Here is a 12,050-nt window from a genome sequence, read left to right as displayed (position 1 = left end):
CCCCGAGGGGAGGAGAATGCAGGCAGTGTTTGGTGCCTTCAAAGCTCTTCCTGTTTGGCTACTTCTGGACAAAAAGAGTCAGGTAGTCCCAGTGATTTCAGATTTCATTTCGTTTTTTGAGACAGAGTCTACTCGGGAGTGCAATGGCGTGATCTCGGCTCATTGCAACCTCCATGTCCCAGATTCAAGTGATCCTTGTTTCTCAGCCTCCCAAGTAGCTGGGACTACAAGCATGTGCCACCAGGCGAGGCTAATTTTTTGTGTTTTTAGTAGAGATGGGGTTTTGCCATGTTGCCCAGGCTGGTCTCGAACTTCTGACCTCAGGTGATCCACCCACCTTGGCCTCCCAAAGTGCTGGGATTACAGGTGTGAGCCACCGCACCCAGCCAGTGATTTCAGATTTCTAGACCATCTTCCTACTCACTGTTTTCCAGATTTTCTGAACATTAAACTTGTTGACAAGTGAATTCTGCTGTATAAAAATAAAATTCTGTTGTATAGAAAATGAATTCTGTTATATAAAAAATAAATTATGGGCTGGGTACAGTGGCTCACGCCTATAATCCCATCACTTTGGGAGGCTGAGGGCCGGTGGATCACCTGAGGTCAGGAGTTCGAGATCAGCCTCGCCAACATGATGAAACCCCATCTCTACTAAAAATACAAAAAATTAGCCGGGCATGGTGCTGGGCACCTGTAGTCCCGGCTACTTGGAAGGCTGAGGCAGGAGAATCACTTGAACCCAGGAGGCGGAGGTTGCAGTGAGCCATGGTCATGCCACTGCACTCCAGCCTAGGCAACAGAGAGAGACTCTGTCTCAAAAAAATAATAATAATAATAAAAGAAGGAAAGAAAGAAAATGAATTCTGTTGTAGAAGTCCTTCTTCCCCAAGCTGCTGGCGGCTAGCAGTATGGCCTGTGCATGTCATAGTCCCTTCTTCCTCCCAGGGCTTTGGTTGGATTTAGTGGTTTTAGCAAAATTTCTGTTGGGTGTGTGGCTTTTTAAAATCTAATGTCAAGACCATGTTACTTGTCTTGAGGCCCAGCCTATAGTTAATCCACCCACAAACCATATTAATTCTAAATTGGGTTAGACAAGATAACAAGAATAGCCAAACAACTACAGGTAAGAGAAATGAGGTCTAAAGTTTCAAAGTAAATACAGTGACATACATTAAAAGTGCCATATCACATGGGGTATTAAATTTTGGAACTTGTACTGCAAAGAGTAGCAGAGGCTGATTGAGTAAAAATTTAGATCTATGATTCAATGTTTTTTTTTTTTTTAAGAGACAGAGTCTCATTCTGTCACCCAGGCTGGAATGCAGTGGTGCAATCATAGCTCACTGTAGCCTAGAATTCCTGGGCTTAAGTGATCCTCCCACCTCAGTTGAGTGGCCAAGACTACAAACACAAACATCTAGCTAATTTTTTTACTTTTAGTAGAGATGGGGTCTCACTATGTCGCACAAGCTGGTCTCAAACTCCTAGCCCCAAGTGATTCTCCCACCTCAGCCTCCCAAAGTGCTGGGATTACAGGCATGAGCCATTGCACTCAGTCTTTAATTCTTTTTAAGATTTGAATCATCATAAGTTAGAAACTGTGCGTCATAGTAAGTATTTTGCATCATGACTCTGTATACATATACCTACTTACATACAAATAAATGTTTCAAGTACAATACTTGTCCTTACTACATGTAATATATTGTGATATTTTCTTTCTTTGTTAATTCATTTTTTAAAGATGCTGGTCACAACCAACTAAATTGATTTCCTAACCTGCAGTGTGAAAAGTGCTTATTTAGATAACCAATCATTCTTAAGCTTTCTTTAGGCACAGCATGCTTCCAAATACTAAAATTTGGGGCAAAGTATTAGAAAGGATTAAAAGACCTTACAATAATCAATGATCATTACAACACAATCATTATTAGAAGTTTGTGTCCTGTAGCATCTATAAAAGCTTTCTTTACTCACTACACTATTTCCTAGCTAGCTGTTCAGCAGCAGGTGGCTGTTTAAGGGATTTATCATTGTCCTGACCATTCTCTTATAAGGTAAAGTTGTCGAATGTTCTAGAAGCACCTGATAGCTCTTCAGCATAGGTTGATATGATCCTCCAACTTGAACATGGGGCCCCACTCTACCCTTGTCACAAAACCTAAGTGCCCACTGCCACATAACTTATGATGAACATGCAACAGCCTAGTGTACTTCCCATTTGCAACAATAAACTGCACACATGGTCATCAGGTGCCAGCTCCCTGCAGAGGGGCTCATGGTAGACTGGAGTGCTCAGTACACCACTAAGAACTTCAGCATCAACACACTGCTTATGAGCTCATAAGACATAACTGGAATATAGTGGACAGTTTCAGACCACGTTCTTTTAAAGCCACTTTCCAGAAAGACTGTCAACATTCCAACGATGTTGATATATTACTTCTCCCTTTTTTCTAGTCACTTGGCAAGAAAAAGTTAGGTAACTTACATTACTATAGAAATTGCCATACCAGTATTTCCAAAAACAGTGCTCATACTTCAACGTGGGCCTCGGTAATTTAATAGCTCATCCTGTTTCCAAAATGGCCTGTTTTTTGTTTTTTGTTGTTGTTGTTTTGTTTTGTTTCTTAGCTATCTTTGTAAAAGAATTGAAATGCAAATATACTCTCACCCACATGCCCATTTCACTTGCAGCAGTCCCACTGCCCAGACACAGCCTGTCAGAAGTCAGGGTCTGAGTGCCCACTGCCGAGAGAAAAGCACAGCCCAGCACCCAGCCCACGAGGCCCAGTCCCCACGGTTCGTGAAGAGGAGCTCTCGATCACGTGAGAAACCTGGGATGCACTGCACAGTGACTTGGCTCCCTGAGTGAGCTGTGTTTATTTGCTGTTATCCATGCCACAGTCTCCCGGCAAGGGTGGGGTGGAGTAAGGGTGTTTTAGGCAACACAGGGCTAGTTGGTTGTTTTTGGATGGAAAGTCCTGCCTTTGCTACACTATGACTTCAGGCAAGCCACTTAACTGTCCTAAAACCTACTTTCCTTATCTGTCACCTAGCTGATGGCCTCAGAGAGATCTTTCAAAAATAGAATAAACATGCTTTTAAAGGGATATAGCACTATTGAAAGAAGGTACCACCATTGGTAGCCAATCCACATGCTGCTATCAAGTACCTTCTTTGTATGAGGCAATATCCTTTCCCTAAGGTGGTTCAGTTGGAAAGGGGAAATAAAACTCACAAAATAATAATACAGGATAATTACAGGACAAGTTCCACAATTCATGATTGATTGCTATATAAGAAGTCTAGATTTCCTATGACTAGACTATGACTGTGGGCTTGAGAAGCTATGTGGGAAGGGCCTGCACCTGGATAGGCAGATTGGGATGAGCAGGTAGGATATGGAAGAGAACATGTGCAAAGGCACAGAGGTGGGAAAAGCACGACCAGAAGTCCAATTTGGCTACGGAAAAGTTGGGAATGGACCACAGTCAGCCCTTCGCATCCACGGGCCACACGTCCACAGGTTCAACCAACCACAGATAGAGAATATTTGAAACAACAACAACAATAAAAAGAATACAAATAAAAATCACAGCACGACAACCATTTACAAAGCGTTCACACTGTAGGTATTATAAGTAGTCTAGAGATGGTTTAACATGTGCAGGAAGATGTGTGTAGGTGAAATGCCGATTCTATGGCATTTTATATCAGACACTTGGGCATCTGTGTTGGTATCCGAGGGAGGCCCTGAAACCAATCCCCCCAGATACCAAGAGGTGACTGTAACAGGCAGCAGGGCCCACTGAAATGAAGTGCCTTCCAGGTACACTGCCCCTGCTGAGAAGCCAGCCATGCCCACACCTCCTTCTGATCCATCTTTGTGCCACACGGCCCCACAGTCCCACCATCCTTGTTATTTATGGCTGATTGCCGCAGACTTGGGTAACAAAGGAAACCACACGTAGCCTGTCACCGGGTAGCTGCTGCCTACGCAGGAAAGCCCTGGGCCACAGGACAGTGACTCACTGAGCCAATCGTATCTTCTCCCTGAGTGGGTGACATAGGAAAGTGCCCTGGCAACAGACACACACAGGGAGGGCAACAAGTGGAAGCCTGGAGGTTGCTGAAGCCATGATCTAGAAGGAGCCTAGAGGGAGTAAGTGCGGAGAAAATTCTTTCCCTAACAGCGGACACAACACAGCTGCGTCTCCAGAATGGTGGAGCCCAGGGGGCGGAGCTCATGACGCCAGCGGCTGAGGGGTCACTTGGGACTCCCAGCTCCTGACTGGCTCTCTGGGAGGCTTTGAGCAGTATCTTGTTTCCTGGCTTCTTTCTTGTCTGTACACTCTTCCCTTAAGCTCCTTTGCTAACGAGAGCAAGGGCTCTCAATCCTAGCTATTATCAGACTCACCTGGGGATCTCTGAACACAGATTCTCAGCCTCATCCCAGAGCTTCTGAATCAGAATTCCTAGGGCTGGGGCCGGGAAGGTGTTTCTGGTTTTTGGGGGTTTTTAACTCCACGGCTGATTTCAATGCTCTACCACCATCGAGAACTGAATTAAGGCAACCTGAACATACATTTCTGCTTCCTACAACCTGAGACAGTTTAATGCTCATGGAGCCAACTGTGAAGCTCAATGATTAAAAGAAAATGCTTACTTTTTTTCCTTATCGTTTTAAAACACATATACAAAATTATATTTACCTGGAAAAACCAAATTTCACATCGACCTAGCACACCCAATTCTTTCAAACAACTCCTGAGTTCCAGTTCCTGCTTAGTGGCATAGTGTTACAACACTTAAGTTTCCAGAGCACGTCAGCCACCTTCTGAGGACTTGCTATGTGGCCGGCACTGTGTTTAGGCTCTTTGTACACATCTGCTCATGTATCACCCTGCAAGCTGGACATTAATTATCCTCATCTTGGAGATGATAACATATCATTTCGGAGCGGCTGAGAATCTGTGTTTTTAAAAGTTCCACAAGTGAGTCTGCTATGCAGCTAGGATTGGGAGCCTCTGCTCTGGTTGGTGAAGGAGTGTAAAGGAAAGGTGTCTAAGCTTTCTCAGGTTGTGGAGAAGTTGAACTCAAACTTTAAAAACTCAGCACCTATGGCTTCTGAGTGACCTTGAGCCTTTCCACATGGCCTCCCGGATCCAGTATGGTGGCTGGGCAGTGATGGGTACATCTCCTCTATTTGGGAAAAAGAATTATTAAAAACACTCATTTACTGACCCAAATCATTGTTTTTAGAATTAACCCAGGATGAAAAAAAAGTATTCTAAAATTATAAAAAATTTTTAAATGTAAAAAATGATCCTGGCCAGGCAAGGTGGTTCCCACCAGTAATCCCAGCACTTCGGGAGGCTGAGGTGGGAGCATCGCTTGAGCCCGGGAGTTTGACACCAGCCTGGGTAACATAGTAAGACCTCATCTCTACAAAAAAAAATTTTTTTTAATTATCTGGGCATGGTGGTATGTGTCTGTAGTCCCAGCTACTTGAGAGGCAGACGCAGGAGGATCACTCGAGCCCAGGAGTTTAGGGCTGCAGAGAGCAGTGATCGCGCCACTGCATTCCATCCTGGGTGACAGAGCAACAAGCAAAGAAAGAAACAATCTTCTTTCCTTTGATTTGTATCAGTGATTTCCTGCCTTTCAAGGATATAAACCCCATTGTAATGCCAAATAGTCTCACAGGCCCTCACCCACATGACAATTAACGTAGCTAATTAAAACGTACAGCTTCATTTAAAAGCATGACTTAATTGAGTAGCTTTTAGCCATTTTTAGCCCTATTTTCTCAACTACAACAGTGTCTATATGCTTTTGAACAAGAGAAATACATTTATGCTGAGGTCTTATATTTATGCACTTTAGAGAAAATGCAAAAAAAAAAAAAAAAGCCACAGAAGAAATCATGATTGTATCTAATGAGTTGAAAGTCCTTCTGTCCCCATCGTAAATAGCATTCAGCCTCTTCAGATAGTTCCAAATTATAGTAATCTTTAACATACTCTTGTTGCTTATAGAAATATAGTCACCCAAATGCATACTACTATTTATCTGAACAGGTCACAGAAAAAAACTATCTCACACTCTGATAAAACTCACAGACTCACCATAGTCAAGAGCCTTACCTAAAAATGATGAGAGCAGGAGTAAGAGTGTGTTGGTGTCTTCATTTCCAAAACATGACGAAGCATTAGTGATGTTTTCACTGAAGTTCCATAAAGTTTTACAAACCAAGCAGGCCAGCTGCCAATCAGTAGGACCAAAATCTCTTAAACAATCCACTAACCTAGTAAAGTTCAAATTGAGAAGTTATTAGGTCAGAATCTGTCTTTAATATTGTTAGCATGATTATTCTTCTGTGATACGTAAGTATAATCCAGAGATCACTTAAAATAATTCCTTATTTATAAAATTAAGTGGTTACAAAGTAGCAATAATCTACTTCTGCACCTTTTTTTTTTTTTTTGAGACAGAGTCTCACTCTGTTGTCCAGGCTGAAGTGCAGTGGTATGATCTCGGCTCACTGCAACCTCCACTCACTGCAACCTCCGCCTCCCGGATTCAAGCAATTCTCCTGCCTCAGCCTCCCAAGTAGCTGGGATTACAGGCATGCGCTACCACGCCCAGCTAGTTTTTGTCTTTTTAGTAGAGACGGGATTTCACCATGTTGGCCAGGCTGCTCTCGAACTCCCAGCCTCAAGTGATTCACCCACCTCGGCCTCCCAAAATGCTGGGATTACAGGCGTGAGCCACCATGCCCGGCCTATTTCTGCACCATTTTAAGTAGCCAGTGGAATCTAAACTCCCTCTTCAGCCTCAGCTTAGGGGCTTCCCAATGTTGAAATCCCTTTGCCCCACGGAATGATGAGAGGACCCAAGCTCCCGAGAACACGATGTCCTTCAGATCCCGAGTCAGTACCCTACACCTGGAAACTTACTTCTTAATGCCACCTCCTTCTTTCAGGATGACACGCTTGTCTTTATCCACAGTGAGATTGAGGAGAACACCACAGGCAGAAAAGCAGATATCCTGATGCTGAGCATCCAGCAGCGCCATCATGAACCTGTGGACTACGAGGGAAGAGCGCAAATGCAGCCCAGTAAAAGCCCAGGGTTCCCAGCTGTCTCTTGTTTTACAGATGGTACAGGGGAAATGGGGAGTGGTTTGCAAACCCAGAATCCCTGTTAAGGGACTTAACTCATTCTTCCTAAGGCTTTATCCATCACCCGGCAGTGGGTTCCCCAATACCCACCACTCCCAGAGCCGGCTCCCCCAATCCCCAGATACTGCAACACCTGACCCAGGCAGCAGCTGCCTCTCCACGGCAGTGAAAGAGTCCCTGCTGGTGGACACGAGGGAGCACAGGTGACACTCATCTAACTGCCAGTTGTTCTCAAGGGTTTTCCTGAACCTCCAGCAGCAACTGTCTTTAAATACACAGTCCTGGAGCGGGGAGCTGGCTCCCGGTGGGCTCATTCCTGAAGTCTCCCAGGGCCACGTGTAAGACTCAGACTGCTGAAAACCAACCTGTGGCAAGGCAGGCCTTCCAGTGTAGGGACATCGCAGGGCAGCACAGGCTCCCGCCTCTGGGGAACCAGTTTCCCTTACTCCTAGGAAATGCAACTGGGAACCGATTGTCCTGTTTTCTCATCCCTCAGCAGATGCTGAGCAAAGGGTTGGGGAAGAGTGAGTAAAGTGTGCATTCTGCCTCCTCCCATGGGGCATGCACCTGAGAGGGGCTGCCCTATTCTAGCCCCGGCCCTGTCGACTGGGTTGGGCAGTGAGCTTGGCAGAGGCAACATCACATACATATGTGCTCTTAAGAGGCTAAAGAGTGCCCAGCAAAATGTGCAGTTATCTGTAGGTAGTGAGAGCTGGAGCATGGTTTGCTGCTGCTGCTTTTTATATCAGTATTATTGAAATTTTCCATTATGAACATGGAAGTTATGTTTTTAAAATTATTATTGTTACATGAAATATTTGAGACATACAAAGAGTCAAAGTATACTAATATTTGAGACATACAAAAATATTTGAGACATACAAAGGGTATAAACATGTGGGTACTTGCCACTCAGTTTAAGAAATAAAACATTACATTCCAAACAGCATGTGCATAATAAATATAAACAATTCTTATTTGTTGATAATAAATAACACTATAGGTCTAATGATAATCTTTGGACATCCCTTTCCTTCCAAAGGTGAATGCGGTCTTTTTTTAATTTTTAATCTTTATCTTTCAGAGGTAGGTTCTCACTCTGTCTCCGAGCCTGGAGGGCAGTGGCACAATCATGGCTCACTGCAGCCTCGAACTTCTGGGCTCAGCTGATCCTCCTGCCTCAGCCTCCCAAGTAGCTGGGACTACAGGCATGTGCCTGTCTGGCTAATTTTTAATTTTTGTAGAGACAGTGTCTCACTATGTTACCCAGGTTTATCTCAAACTCGTGCCCTCAAGCAATCCTCCCACCTTAGCCTCCCAAGGTGCTGGTATTATAGGGTTGAACCACTGGACCCAGCCTGAACCCTGTCTTAAATTGGAGTTTACTATTTCCAATTACTATTTATACTGTATAGCATCACTACATGAATACCTATGCAGAAGCAATACCCAAGATAGTTTTGTATGTTTTAAAACTTATATTCATGGCATTCCTCTGTATATATCCTCCTATTGCTTTTGAATGCTAGAGAACATTTTATTGCGTGAATATACCATAATGAATTTGTCCTCTTGTCTGTTGAGGGACATTTAGGTTGTTTCTACTTTTTGCTATTATAAGCAAAATGTAATAGATATTCTAGTACATAAAAGAGAATGTCTTCTTGAGAATATGCCCCCAGACAGAAGTGATGACTCAAGATTCACTGTTTCTGTTAGACATACACACACCCCATCTTGGTGCACAGAAGGCCATTCACAAGGGAGAGGGGAACACTGCCTAGGTCCATCTTGGCATCCTGAGCCAGGAGCCTTAAACACAGAGCTCTACAAATCTCAAAGCAGAAACAAGTACAACACTGTAATGACTCAAGCTCCAAAACCACTCCGCTGATTATTGGCAAGAAGTGAATGTTTATGAATTCTAGTGTCATTAACTCACCATTGTTCTGCACAATGAAATCGCAGACATCACGGTCCTGGGAGAGATTTCCGAAAACACGCACAGCCTCCAGGATTCCATCCATGTTGTTACTCACAAGAAGCTTTAAGAGCACTGGATTTGGCGACCAGAGAAATTAAATCAGTGAATTTAAGTTTTAACTTAAAGGTTAATGGAAATCAACATCATACTAAATACTGATAATTTTAAAATGATAATAAAATACAAACTGTAAGGGACTTAAGCAAGAACTAAGAAACTAATTTTTCCCATTTCTGGTTTCCCCATATTCTAATTTCTTAGAATCATCAGGTTCTAAGTAAGACATTTTTGTACCAGAAGGCAGAAGATAGTAATGTCTCCAGCTCTGTGTTTAGTTAATAAAATCGAAACCTCAAATGAGCACTCATTTATCCACATCCGACTCTGAACCTTACATTCAGCAATATATAGCTTTTTGTCTTGAATTACGGAATTCTTCACTTGGTAGTAAGATAAATTGTTGATTGTCGCTGTAGCATTGATCACCAGCTCCTCACAATCATCAAGTGACTTGTATTCTGAAATGAAGTGAGGATAAGGGAGTCAAAGACCCATTGCAGGAGCAGAACCAAGCACGTTGTAACTACAGCAACAGCAGGGCCAGGAGCAGGCTGCTGTCATGGCAGGGTCCCTACAAAGGCCCTGGAGAGGCAGCTTTACCACTTGATTTCCCCCGACTCCTCCTGCACGGAAATGCCCCAAATACAAGGGCCAGCTCCTGGCCAGAGCGGAGAGGATACTGTCAACTCAATCCTTGCAGCCAGGAGGTTTGGAAAAGCCCGGCTGATCTGGGCTCTGCGTCTGAAGTAAAGCAAAGGGGCCAACATGGCAGTGAGCGGAGCCATCTCTATTCCCGCCTGTTTTCTGGGTTCTCAGGCTCTCCCAGGGGCTCCTCCCTGGAGTCTTTGCCCTACTTCGCACACCGCCTCCTAACAGAATGGCCCTGGGGTCATGATCTGTCCGTGACTATGAACTCTAGAAGACACCTCTGGCCTCCTCTACCACCCCCTAATTCATCTCTCAGCACTTGCTGGCTTCCCTTCTTCCACTTTTGCCTCCCTAAATCTATTCTCAACACAGTTATCCTTTAAAAGCAAGTCAGTTAATGCCACCCACCTCATAACCCATGAATAGTCCACGTTGTCTGGTCCACAAGACCTACCTGGCAGCTCCAGGCCTTACCTCTCTGGCCTCATTTGCTCCTCCTACTCCCAGACCACCAGGGTCAACCACAGCAGCCTCCTGGCCTCCTGGAATATGCCAGCATGCCCCTGCCTGAGAACCCGTGCACTGCTGAACTTTCTTCTGGAACATACTCTCCTCCCAGTTAGCCACTTGGCTCACTCCTTACGTCCTCCAAGCAGTCGCTTAGAGGCCGCCTTGTTGGACATACTTTCCATAACCTCCCTATTTAAAATAGTACCTGTTCTCTTTTCTCTTACCCTGCTTTAATTTTCTCCATAGCACATATGACCACCTGATGTTATATATGTGTTTAATGTTTGTCTTTCAGCCCTAAAATGTCAGCTCCCTGAGGCCTAGGGATGTATCTGTTTTATTCATGGCTGCATTCCCAGCTTCTAGAACAGTGCCTGGCACATAGTGAGTGCTGGATGCAAGAATAATTGATCCTCTAGCTTAGCACATAAGGCCCTTAGGGGTTTTTGTCTCTGCCTCCCACTCAGTGTCCAGACTCATCTGTTGACGCTTCTGGCCACAGTGTCGGGAAGAGCAGATGCAGGGCTGCAGCTGGGAGTGGTCCCAGTGGTATCAACATAGCACGGACATGGGCAATGGCAGAGATGTGGCAGAGTGGAGACTGTGCTTGGCAGAGACTGGACGGGGTGTGAGGGAGAGGAATCACCTGGGTGCACGTAACTGGGTAGATGCCTGAATTAAGGGCACAGGAGGAGGGCCGAGTTCAGGGACAGGTCATGAGCTCAGCTTCAGATATGCTTCTGAAGCACCCCCAGGAGAGGAGGGGTAGGCAGTTGGATATGAGTTGGGCAACCAGACTGGCTGAGCAACACTGCAAAACCCTGTCTTTACAAAAAATACAAAAAATTAGCCGGGCGTGGTGGCACGCGCTTGTAATCCCAGCACTTTGGGAGGCCGAGGTGGGCGGATCACTTGAGGTCAGGAGTATGAGACCAGCCTGGCCACATGGTGAAACGCCATCTCCACTAAAAAGACAACAGTTAGCCCGGCGTGATGGCACAAGCCTGTAATCCCAGCTACCTGGGAGGCTGAGGCAGAAGAACTGCTTGAACCTGGGAGGCAGAGGTTGCAGTGAGCCAAGACTGCACCACTGCACTGCAGGCTGAGTGACAGAGGGAGGCCCCATCTCCTGTATGAAACCGAAGTTTTTCCTCGGGGAGCAAGCGGGGCGGCTAGGAGCTAAGGAAGAGGACTGTGCTTGTTCTTAAATTCTCTGACTTAAGTACCGCCCCCTTTGGCCATCTTTTCCTGTTCAGTGAAGAGAACGGCCTTTTTATAAATTACGATGTTGAAAGGAGCGCTCAGTCATTGGTAGGCTGCAGAAGGCGCAGACTGTTCCTTCCGCCAGTGCCCTCCCGCTAGAGCAGCCAGCACAGGCCCAGTACCTGGTAGACGCTTAATGGATACTCGGGAAAAGAATAAAGAAAGACCTGACTTCCTGTGTTTTAGTTTAAGTACATAAAAAGGGAATAAGGAACTGAATTATTTGGGTTATCAATATGGATTCTACTGTAAGGAAATATCCTAGTTATGGTAAAAGAAGGGACACAGGACCTCCAAAATTCTTCCCTCTTGCTTTGGCCATGACTCTGAAGCCAGAACCCTGTGCTTCCACTCACTGGCCGTGTGACCTTACTCAAGTTATTTAACCTCCCTGA

At 45.0% G+C, this 12,050-nt stretch overlaps 1 protein-coding gene across 24 annotated transcripts in view; it reads right to left on the bottom strand.

Annotated features, from left to right (window-relative positions):
- Window positions 1–12,050, bottom strand: part of ARMC2 (armadillo repeat containing 2) — a 151,033-nt gene that overhangs the window by 26,271 nt on the left and 112,712 nt on the right. For 21 of the 24 annotated variants that reach the window (XR_012433337.1, XM_074036816.1, XM_074036824.1 and 18 more), the window contains 4 exons: window positions 9,570–9,692; window positions 9,133–9,246; window positions 6,966–7,098; window positions 6,153–6,313 (listed from right to left, as the gene is read on the bottom strand). Coding sequence is in view for 23 of the 24 variants with exons in the window: in XM_074036816.1 (XP_073892917.1) it covers window positions 6,153–6,313; window positions 6,966–7,098; window positions 9,133–9,246; window positions 9,570–9,692 (531 nt within the window). In the remaining variant the exon portion in view is untranslated. The remainder of the gene's footprint in view (window positions 1–6,152; window positions 6,314–6,965; window positions 7,099–9,132; window positions 9,247–9,569; window positions 9,693–12,050) is intronic. The other 3 variants (XM_074036815.1, XM_074036823.1, XM_074036822.1) reach the window with 1 other exon arrangement.

This window comes from Macaca fascicularis, chromosome 4 (genome assembly GCF_037993035.2).
Source record: "Macaca fascicularis isolate 582-1 chromosome 4, T2T-MFA8v1.1".
In the NCBI taxonomy this organism is placed as follows: domain Eukaryota; kingdom Metazoa; phylum Chordata; class Mammalia; order Primates; family Cercopithecidae; genus Macaca; species Macaca fascicularis.
This window is presented reverse-complemented; position numbering and strand designations above follow the sequence as displayed.